This window comes from Propithecus coquereli, unplaced genomic scaffold (genome assembly GCF_000956105.1).
Source record: "Propithecus coquereli isolate 6110/MARCELLA unplaced genomic scaffold, Pcoq_1.0 Scaffold127, whole genome shotgun sequence".
Lineage (NCBI taxonomy): Eukaryota > Metazoa > Chordata > Mammalia > Primates > Indriidae > Propithecus > Propithecus coquereli.
The window spans coordinates 6,204,851-6,216,830 of NW_012136858.1; the positions used below are offsets into that span (position 1 = coordinate 6,204,851).

At 37.3% G+C, this 11,980-nt stretch overlaps 1 protein-coding gene across 1 annotated transcript in view; it reads right to left on the reverse strand.

Moving 5' to 3' along the window:
- Positions 1–961: 961 nt before the first annotated feature.
- RRAGD (Ras-related GTP binding D) overlaps positions 962–11,980 on the reverse strand; it is a 38,114-nt gene continuing 27,095 nt past the window's right edge. Inside the window, exons 5-7 of the mRNA XM_012638190.1 lie at positions 11,621–11,763; positions 6,617–6,765; positions 962–1,311 (exon numbers count right to left, since the gene is read on the reverse strand). Coding sequence (XP_012493644.1) covers positions 1,160–1,311; positions 6,617–6,765; positions 11,621–11,763 — 444 coding nt within the window. The 3' untranslated portion in view covers positions 962–1,159. The remainder of the gene's footprint in view (positions 1,312–6,616; positions 6,766–11,620; positions 11,764–11,980) is intronic.

Genomic DNA, 11,980 nt, shown 5'->3' on the forward strand with positions numbered 1-11,980 from the left:
AAGAGGTGGAGTACACAGGCACGTTGCCACAGATGAAAAAGAGACTTGGAGGTATTAAATAACAAATGACACTAACAGGATTAAGCTCCATGGTGGAAATCTGAGGTTTGCTCCATTCACTGAGGTCATGCAGCAATAAAAAACTGGTCCTAAACAAACATTTTCATTGTAGCATGGCAACAGGCCATTTCACAGGTACCAGAATTGCATATATGTTATACAATCCAGAATTGTATATATATTTGTTAGTCTGCAGTTGCCAATCACATACATTTGGGACAACTTTTGGCCTCTAATGTTACTTTTGCCCGGGATGACAGGTACAGAAAATCCTCCAGAAATCCTGCAATTTAATGACATTCTGATTTCTCTCCAGTGATCAGCGCCATTTTGGAAATCTGGTCCCAAAATTTCCAAAGAATACAGTAAAAAGAAATAATCTCTCTGTATAAAGTGATTATGAAGATATGTGTTGAGGTAAACAGCTTCATAAAATCTGTTGAGCAGGGAAGAACAGCCGCGGCTATAGAAATTTTTAGGTAAGTCTGGTGCTTAATATATTCTACAAAACTCCTGTTTATACCCATTATAAATAGGGGACAGTTTTTATTGCTCCTGGAGCTTATAGCCCCAATCTGTTCCAGCTCCACTGAAAACTGATTTTTCTCAACAACTGGTAGCAAAGATTCCCAAATTTACAAAAAGTCATTCCCAATGCATCACTTTTTGATTAGTTTCTGATTGCCATATTGATATGGACTGCAGTCTGCATGTCCTTGACACCAAGTACAGAAAAAGCTTAGAAAAAGTCATTTTATCAAAGTTCAGTTCAATGAGAAAAAAACATGAAAAAGTGCAAAATATGTACAGTTCCTGGCAGTTCTCAAATGGGAGTTTTCTGACTAAAGACCATAAAAGTTTACATTTGTGTAATGAAAGTACAGTGGATTTCACTTCATTGTTAATATACAAGTTTTTGCTTGAAAGTGCTTACTTTATTTAAAAAAGAAAAGATCAAGAGGGTTGCAGGAATTTTTTTTTTTTTTACAACAAATCCATGTTATGTGTCCCAATTTCCTTCTTCCTCTTCCTTTAGTGCAACATGACGCAGCAGCCTCATCAAAAAGGTCTGATTTCAAAGGTGTTCCTGAAACCTCACCTAGAGCAGCACTCTCGGGGTCCCATTAGGGGTGGCTCCTTTTTTCTTCTGCAGCCGATTCTGAACTTTTCGAGATTTCACTACTTTCATTCTCACCTCAAAAACTTCATGGATGGCCTTCCGAAAGCAATGAAAATTATAGTCGATAAGCCCTGGAGAAGAGAACAAAAATATCAGTAAATGTCACATAGAAATAATCTCCATTTTTCTATGTCAGCCATGGCCAGGACAGGCCAGCAGGGGGTGGTGGAGGAGCAGCCTTCATGTAAGGGCCACAGATTTCTCTGGGAGGTCTGCAGCTGGGCTCCAGGAACTGCAGGCAAAGTCTTGTGAAGGCAGGTTTTTCCTGAGGCAAGGTTCCACAGTATATATCACATTTTCAAAAGTATTGATGACCTAAAAGATGTGAAGAACCACTGAACTGTATATTTTTTTACCTTTCAGAATTAAAGGTTTCTTACAATTAAGATAAACCTGTAATGAAAAATTTTTCTCCCCAAAAGGGATTACTAAATTGACTCTGAGTAGAGGCAGACCCTGAGTTGGGAATGTGGCTGAGATCTCAAAGCCACAGTATCAATCAATCAATCTTTACTGAATATCTATTATATTTAAACCATTCTCAGAACCCCAGGGAAGCAAAGTCTCCAGTAGTAACAGTCACTTCATGTCAAATCTAAGCTCAGAAATTTAACAACCAAAGATACTCTCAGCTTTTCAATATTAAATAAGTTTTAAGTGCAGAAATAGTAGGGGAGAATCTTCTTGAGTTTTCAAAAATAAATCAGTGGCACAAAAATATAATAGAATAAAAGACAATCTAAAATCTTGAGGAATGCATCTTTCATCATTACAATTAATTTATAAAAGTCTTGAGAACAACATTATGTTTACACCAATTAGGATAAAGTGGTTGGTTCTATTTACTAAATTTATTAAAATAACTAGCCCAGCAATTATTTCCATCTGTCAGGTGATACTTCCAGAGCCCCACCCAAAGAAAGAATTGGGATTCCAGCCAACGATGAAATTCTTCAACTGCAACAGGGAAGTGGCCACCGTCTCCACTTCTGGGAGCAGGAAAGCCTCTGAGTAGTGCCCTCTGCTGCTTCTGCAGAGACAGTGCACCACATGAACAGTGAAACTAGGAGACAATTTCCTCCAGAAAACGATCAATGAGGCAATCAAGGGGGAAAGTAATAAGATACAAAGAAGAAACAAAGAAATGATTTTACTTAGTGGGAATTTGGGAATTTGAATACAAGATGTGAGAACAACCTCGAATTCTTTGCTTATATGCACAACAAACTGCCTTAAGAAAGCTTAAAGAAATTTGGCTCAGTGAGAAGGTTGCAATTAATTATTCAACTTGGGGCCGGGTGGGGTGGCTTATGCCACCCTAGCAGTCTGGGAGGCTAAGGTGTGAGGATCGCTTGAGCTCAGGAATTCGAGACCAGCCTGAGGGAAAGCAAGACCCCATCTCTATTGAAAATAGAAAGAAATTAGCTGGGTGTGGTGGTGCACGCCCTATAGTCCCAGCTACTTGGGAGAATGAGGCAGGAGGATGGCCTGAGCCCAGGAGTTTGAGGTTGCTGTGAGCTAGGCGGCACTCTAGCCAGGGCAACAGAGTGAGACTCTGTCTCAAAAAAAAAACAAAAAAAAAACCTCTCAACTGGGGAGATTTCAGAGACATCCTATTGATAGTTCTTGACAAAACTTACTTACATCTTCGTGCATTTCAAAATTTAACAGTAATTTTGCTGTGTTTGGGTTTTAAAAGTAAAAAAGCAAAGTTCACAACTGAGGTTTTTAAAGGAAGTAAACATTTAGAAGTGTTTGTTATTTCAACCCTTTCATTAAAGGCAGTTGAGAATACAAGGACAGAGACATGAACAAAACAGGAATTATCTTCACCCCCCACCCCCAAGTTAATATGATCCCACATCATTCTTTGGTTTAGAGGTCATCAATCCTAGCTGCACATTAAAACACACAGGTAATTTTTTAAAAATTATTTCCAGGCCCATCTCCTGTGAATTCTATTTTAATTGTTTGGAGGGGGACACAGATATCCGCATTTTTTAACCACTCTCCTTCCTGAGGTGCCTATAATGTGCATCTGATTTCAATCCTCTCTTTTCTGCCGAAGCAGTCCTGGGGAGCATTAATGAACACACAGAAGGAGAGCAACAGGAGGAAAAGATAATCAAGTGCAGATTATCAGCACCAACAGGACTCAATAACGCTTGAGATAAAGCACCAACAAACAAATCAAAGTACTCCATACATTTATAAGCACTAAGTTCTCTAGGGTGATCAACTCATCCGTTTTCCTGGGACTTTCCCAGTTTTAGCACTGAATATCCTGTCCCAGGAACCCCTCAATCCCAGGCAAATGGAGATGGTTGGTTACCCTAAAAGGCACACAAGTTAAACATGAAGTCTGCCCACTTGCTTACATTTGTTAGTTAGAACATTAAAACTAATACCCAGTTTTCTAGTCAGTTTAAAACTCTACAAAATCTGCCTATCCTCAGAGATAATCCCACCTAGGTGGTTTAGGAATAATTTACCAAAGATCCACATGATAAATTCCCGCTTAAATTTAGTTCCATAATTACCATAGATGAATGTTAAAATTAGTGGGCAACAGTTTAAGGAGAAACAGGAATTGCACAGTTTGAAAGTATTTATTAACTATAGGAACTTTACAGTAGAAAAACCTAGCAGACACTACCTTAATTAGATCAAGGTTAGCATCCCTGCTAATAAGACATATCAATGAACCACTTTATATGAGCACTGAGAAGGACTCAATTTCATTTCTCCGTGGTATTCCTGCCACAGTGCATAATCTCATTCCAACTGTGTGAAAACATCAGACAAACTCAATTTGAGGGACATTCCACAAAATAATTGATCAGTACTCTTCAAAAGTGTCAAGGATATAAGAGATAAACTGTCACAGACTGGAGGAGACTAGGAGAAATAAAAACTAAATCAAGTCAGGGATCCTGGGACAGAAAAAGAGCATTTGTGGGAAAACTGGTGAAATATGAATAAGGTCTGTAGTTTAATAGTATTATGCCAATGTTAACTGCCTGGTTTTGATAACTGAACTATATATAGTACGTAAGATGTTAACATTATGGGAAGCTGGATGAAGAATATATAAAAACTATGTACTGTTCTTGCAACTTTTCTGTTAAGTTTAAAATCAGTTCAAAATAAATAAGCTCTCTAGGTTGACCCTAATGTTTCCTCGATTTAAGGACCTGCTGCCATCCTACATGGTTTTGGGGCTGTAGCTGCATTACTTTTATTTTCCTTAGCTTCCAAAATCAATGTGAAATATTAATCCAATAAAAATTTGAGAAATATCTTTAACCAAAGAAATATATGTACAATGGTTACACACACACACCATACATACCTGGCTCTACATAAAGAGAAGCTCAGCAATCTTTAACCCTGACTGCCATAAACTGTTAGTGTGACCTTGAGACAAAGTCACTTACATTTTCTAGACCTGAGTAAAATCATCTGTAAAATGAGAATGAAACCAGCCGGGTGCAGTGGCTCATGTCTGTAATCCTAGCACTCTGGGAGGCCGAGGTGGGAGGATCGCTTGAGCTCAGGAGTTCCAGACCAGCCTAAGCAAGACCCCATCTCTACTAAACATAGAAAAATTAGCTGGGCATCGTAGTGCGTGCCTGTAGTCCCAGCTACTTGGAAGGCTGAGGCAGGAGGATGGCCTGAGCCCATGAGTTTGAGGTTGCTGTGAGCTAGGCTGATGCCACTGTACTCTAGGCAGGGTTACAGAGCAAGACTCTGTCTCAAAAAAATAAATAAAAAATAAAACAAAATAAATTACTAATACCCAGTATTGACAAGAATACAGCAAAATGAACACACTCATATTCTCTTAGTAGCACAAACTCAAAAAAAATCTTTCTGAAGGACATTTTGATAATACGCATTAAAAGTCACCAAAATGTGCCAATCCTTTTGATCTAAGTAATTCCACTTGAAATTTTTCCTGAGGAAATAACTGAAGCTGTACACAAATATTTAGTGCAAAGGTCATCATAGTACTATTTGTAACATCAAAATTTAGAAACAATATAAATGTCTAACGAAAGAATCAAACACAGTCATTAAAATGATGTGGTTAAAAAAAGACAGTGAGCTGGAAAAATATCTGTAATAATTTAAGTGAAGGTTATAAAGTAGTATTTATCATACAATCTTATAGTTCTTTTAAAAAGTACATATGTAAATGCAGGAAAAAGGCTGGGAAGTTATTCAGGAAAAGTTAAGTGTGGTTATCTGAGTGAAGCTTATCAATAATTATTATTTTTTTGCTTATTTCTGAATTTTCTAAATTAATCCATTAATTTTGTGATAAAAAGAAACAAAATCTAAATTATGGCCAATGAATTAGGAAAATCTCATGATATAAATAAGAGAAAACAATAGGATATAAAACTATATAGATAATATGGCCCCAGTTTTATTTGAGAGAAAGAAAAAAGGGATGAAGGAAGGGAGAAAATGAAGGAAAGAGGGAGAGAGGGAGGGAGAAAATTTCAGATATTTAACATCAGATCAGCTCTAGATGGTGAAATGAGTGGTTTTACTTTGTTCTTTATATTTTCTTAAATTTTCAAAGCATTTTATAATTAACATGTATTGGAGAAAAATGCTATGTCAGTAAATGTTACTATTGCTACTTTTTTGGGAATTTTTTTTACCCAACAAATTAGTAAACCATACACTAATTACTAACAAAAATCCCTGGCCACATCAGTAAGTATCCCAGTTTAGATAGTGGGGGGCAGAGAGGGACGAGGTTAATTGCTTTTATTTCAAAATAAAACTGAATTTGGTCCTAAAAAGATACTTGGTGAAGTTATTAAGGGTATTTATGTCTTCCCTTTTCAGAATCATGATACCATCCATGTGTTTTGAAGACTTATGAATATATGAGGGCTGAAAAGAAGTCAAATACCATCTAGCTTTAATGTCGTGTAAGTATTGCTGTCCCCTTCTTTATATGAGGAGAACAAATGGTCACATGGTCACCTAAGACCTTCTAGAGGTGTGGACCAGTGTGGGGCGGGGCATCTGCCTTTCATATAGCTGGGGAGATTCTCCCTGGTAAGAGACTCCACAGCCTGGCAATGATGCGCCAGCCAGCTTCGCTGACAGAGAAGCTAAGGCCCCTGGAAGGCATCCGGGTCCACTTCCACCACACTGCAGTCACGGCTGCACCACTAGAGGGCGGGCTGGCTCACTGACCCAGAAGTCACCTCTGGCCCCCCTCAGGCTGCCAACCAAGGGGCCTGTGACTACAAGTTTCAAGGGACATACTGTTGTCTACTCACATTCAACAAACAATAAATGCAGTATCAGTTTGAATTGAAATGGTTCTTTTAAATCATATCAAAATATTACCTTTCCTTTCAAAGCTTTCCTCTCTGACAAAGCAAACGAGAGCCAGGAACTTTGTCACCTCTTTTAAATAAAGAACTGTTGTATTATTCAGCTTTATAATGGCTGTTGATTCCTTGTCATAGGGGGTTCCTGCTCCATCTTCTTTGAGACTAAATGGGAACAGAAACCAAAATGTATTTGACCATTGAGAAAGAACTACAAATTGTAAGTCACTGACAGAGACCAGCTTTAACACACAAAAAATGATAATCATGGTAAGTCATTTACACTTGCAGTGCCTTTCAGCAAAAGATCTCGGAAACACACAGTCACAAGAACATACATAGTCCATGACAGTCGCTTTCCTACTGACACAGCGAGTGCCTGTTGCAGCAGGTGGACAACTTTCCAGGGACCTGAGGAAGAAAGGTGAGGGATGGAGGTTAGCTCTTCCTCCATCCTTGGCCAAGGGCTTCTCATTTTCTCATGATAGAATAATAGCCAGGCTGTCAAAAGCATGGTCTGATGAAAGATCAAAAATGCTGAAGAACTACTGCAAATTAAAGGAGTCTAAAGAGACATGAGACCAAATGCTGGACTGGACCCTGGATCAGGGAAAAAACTGCTATAAAAGATAGAATTATGACCATTGGTAAAATCTGAATATAGTCCATATATTAGGTGATAATGTAGCCATGCTAAATTGGATAATTAAACTGTGGTCCTATAAAAGAACATCTTTGTTCTTAACAGATACCTGCTCGAGTAGTTAGGATCAAAGCACCATGCTGTCTACAATTTACTCTCTAATGGGTCACTAAAAACAAAGAGATGAAAAATATGTATTAGAAAAAGAGAGATTCAGCAAACTGGTAAAATTGGTGAATCCCAAGGAAGAGTATATAAAAGTTCTCTGTACCACTCTTGCACATTTTCTGTATGTTTGAAATTTTTTCAAAATAAAGAGTTAATATGTTGGTCTACTTAAGAAAAGTGTGATCTGTAGACACAAATGACTTAGGTTTGAATCTCAGCTCTTATTTACTACATGAGCTTGGCCAAGTTGAGTAAGTTCTTTGAGCCTCAATTTCCTCATCTGTATACTAACGGTAATTACTTCAAAGTTTCCTAATGGAGATTAAATGAAATAATGCATATATAGCACTAAGGGTAATATGGAAAACATAAAATACACAATGATAATTGCTATTATTATGGCTTTAGTGATCAAAACTGGACCCTCTGAAGACATCATCGTAATGAAAGAGTTATGAATCCTTATAGGCAAAAAATATTTCCCTATACCTTATCTGAAACTGTATATAAATTTCGATTTATTTTTACTCCCTAAATTTATGACTAATTGACCAGAAATTTAACTTAATTGGAATTGTGCTAAACCTCATTATTTTCACATAAGAGCTAGCATTTATTAAGCATTTACTATGTGACATGTACCATTCTTAGTTCTTACCATGCATTACCCACCGTCTGCCATAAGAATCCCCTAAGCTAGGTATTGAGGAAACTGAGGCTGGGCGAAAATAAGATAACTTGGTCCAAGCTGATGACAGGGATAGAGCCAGGACCTCAAATCTAGATCTAATTTCAAAGTTAATGCTTTAATCTCATAAATACACAAGGGGGTAGGGGACACGCCAGATTTAATGAAAAGCCTGAATTGTAGGGTACTTTAAGGGAAATACAGGTTTTTAGTTTTGAGAGTATTTTAAACTGTCATATACATGGCTACTTAAAAGTAAATTGTAGAAGTTATTTTTCTTAAAGAAAAGGATTCAACTCATTATAACCTATCAAAATATAAAAGAAAAATCTTTTAAGTCTTGGACCTCAAATGTTAAAGATGATTTGATAGGATTCTTAACTTCCATTGTATTGTTTTTAGCTGTTTTTTAAGACTGAATTTCTCTTGCTTATAAAGTAATGTTCCGAGAACAAAAAACTGAAACATTTAAAATTTTCTACCCAATGAAGAAAACGTCTTTAAAATTTCCAAGTAAAGACAATACTATGTAGATACTAAAGATTGTGTTTATTAACAGCATTATAACACAGGAAAATTCTTAGGCGATCATGTTAAAAGAAAAAAGCAGGATGTAAAATTATATATAAAGTGATTTCATTATCCTAAAAATTACACATAGAAATAAAAATAAAATATATAAAAATGTAAATAGTGACTGTCTCTAGGTGGTGAGATTATGAACTATTTTAATTTTATTCTTTATACTTGTATGTATTTTCTACAATGAAAACGCATTACTTTCATAACCAGAAAAAAACTAAACAAAAATATCAGAAAAACAAAAAAGACCCCCCAAAAACGAGTAGAAATTGGTGAGGTTTTGCAACTATAAAAACTTGTTCTACTACTCAAGTTTTCATGTCTAAGTAATGAAAACACAAGAGGAAACATATTTTAAAGTGTATGTTGAGGGTAGGGTGGTGTATGTGTAGAGCCGCCAGAGGGCAGGAGGGGCAGAACCTCAGCTAAGAGATTCCTGAGACACCAGGTCACCTGCTTTGCACTGGTCTCCACGGGGCAGCTGGTAAAGGGCAGGGAGACCTCCGGTTACAGGGCCACCTGCAGCCTCACCGCCTAAGAGGTCCCCAGGCTCCCTGTACATCCCCACCCCGCCTCCTGCCACTGCTCCAGCAAACAATCTGAAGAAATCCCAGAGCAGGCAAACCATTTGCGACCGGGACTGGTTCTGACTGAATCCTGCGGGTTCTCGTCAACACTGCACTCCACCACAGAAAAACAATCTGCCGGCAAAGCCCAGCTTCCTCCTCCCACCCCCCCATGTTTGTTTTAGCTGGGTAAAAGTAACTCTGATTAACATCATTTACATGAACAACTTACCACTTACATCTAATTACCATATGGCACAATAATGATCATGCATATCGTTAAATACGTGCCAGATTAATTGTGTCGCTCATTGTACTTGATTACCACAGCAATCTAGACTGTAATCAGCATACATTCAGCTTCCATGCCTATTTCAAGGTCATCCACTGATGGTTTCAAAATAATAGAATACTGCAGGGCAGTAATCTTGGGCACTAAGGTCTATGTCTAAAGCCAGATGGCAGTGTTTAATAACAACAATAATAATAAATTATGACAGCTACATTTATCCAGGGTCTACCAGGTGAAGGCACATTATGAGCCTAATGATATTCACCCTCACTACAATCTTATGAGGTATCACTTTCCCTATTTCATAATGAAAGGGAGTGTGTGTGTGTGTGTGTGTGTGTGTGTGTGTGTGTGTGTGTGTGTAACAGAGTTAAGAGAGAGAATCTGAACTGAGCGGGAAAAGGGCTTTCAGACAGAAGAGAGAAACAGTGAGAGTGGGAGGGAGAGTGTCAAGCTGTGTGAAGCAGGTGACAGGCAGTGAATAAAGAGGAAGATGAACAAAAGCTTTACCTCATCAAAGAATGGATGAGGATGTAACATACAATATAAACAGACAGCAACACCCTAACATCTTCGTAAGAGAGACAAACAACTAGTTCACACCCATTCACTCTGTACCACACCTGTTTAGCAAATTTATAATTATGTAGAATCATTTGTCTGGTAACATAATCACCTCTCCCCATTCCTTGTTTATTTTATATTATTTTAAGTAAACAAGAAGTCCTGTTTTCTAGGAATATAAAACTATAATAGTAAGTAATAATTAGCACATAATGTTTGCTTAGTTTTATAATTCTCTGTTGTCCATAAGACGATCAAAAATATATTTTAAAAAACCAGTTATTTCCAACAAGGAGGAAAATAGAAATGTTGTTAGTATGAGATATTTATTTAGAGTTCAGGATCTATCAGTCTCTCCCAAGTATATAAAACATCAGATACGGTGATAGATTTTTCAACAGAGGATCAGGAATCAGTTAGACCTGGGTTTGAACTCTAGTACTGTTCCTTATTGACAATGAGTGGGGGTTAGAAAGTTAACCACTTTGAACCTTAGTTTTGCCATCTGTAAAGTGAGCACAGTTCAGTTCACCCTCGAACAACTGGGGTTTAAACTACAAGGGTCCACTTAAACGCAGATTTCCTTCTGCCTCTGCCATTCCTGAGACAGGAAGACCAACCCTTCCTCTTCCTCAGCCTACTCAGTGTGAAGATGACAAGCATGAAGACCTTTATGATGATCCATTTCCACTTAATGAATAGGAAATATAGTTTCTCTTTCTTATGATTTTCTTAATAACATTTTCTTTTCTCTAGATTACTTTGTTGTAAGAATACAGTACATAATACATACAAAATATTTATTCATCAACTGTTCGTGCTATCAGTAAGGCTTCTAGTCAACAGTAAGTTATTAGAAGTTACATTTTTAAAAGTACATGCATTTTCAAAAGTTACATGCAGCTTTTCAACTGCATAGAGGGTCGACGCGCCTAACCCCCTACTTTGTTCAAGGGTCAACTATAGTTCCTGCCTCATGAAATAGTTGAGAATTAAATTATATGATGCAGGCAATAAGATTATTAGCAAAATGCCAGGCATTTGCTCAATAATTGTTATTATTATTGCATACTAAATGATATATTTATTTGTAGATCTCAGTGATTTAAAAAGTCAAAAAAAGTAAATGCAAAATGCTTCAAAAATTATGAAAAAAAGGAATGGCTTGATTGCGGCCTTTAAGAATGTTTTACGGCTGGGAGAGGTGGCTCATGCATGTAATCCCAGTACTTTGGGAGGCCAAGGTGGGAACATCACTTGAGGTCAGGAGTTCAAGACCAGTCCAGGCAACATAGCAAGACCCTGTCTCCACAAAAAAATAATTAAAAAATTAGCCAGGTGTGGTGGTGTGTGCCTGTAGTCCCAGCTACTCGGGAGACTGAGGTAGGAGGACCACTTGAGCCCAGGAGGTCAAGGTTGCAGTGAGCTATGTTAGCACCACTGCACTCCAGCCTGGGCAACAGAGTAAGACCCTGTCCCAAAAAACAAAAAAAACCCAAAACCAATGTTTTACTTACCCATAAATACAAGAGATGTCAATAACCACATCTATCATATCACAGCAGAGCTCATAGGTTTGCATATCCACTGGAGTACTATCAGTTGCAATATAAATTTTACTGACCACATCAAATAGAAATGCCTTTTCAATTCCAGAATTCTGAAACAAAAAGAAAATGCTTCTTTAAAGTGACAGCTGATTTCAGACATTATGATTACATAAAATCATATGCCATCCTCGATGTAAAATATGAATGAACAAAAATTAATAAAAATTTAAGTTGCAGCATTTTATTACGATTTAAACTTCATTGTCACAAACTTCTTTATGATGGACTTGCATAAGAAATGAAAAGTAGAATTATCACAAATTATTT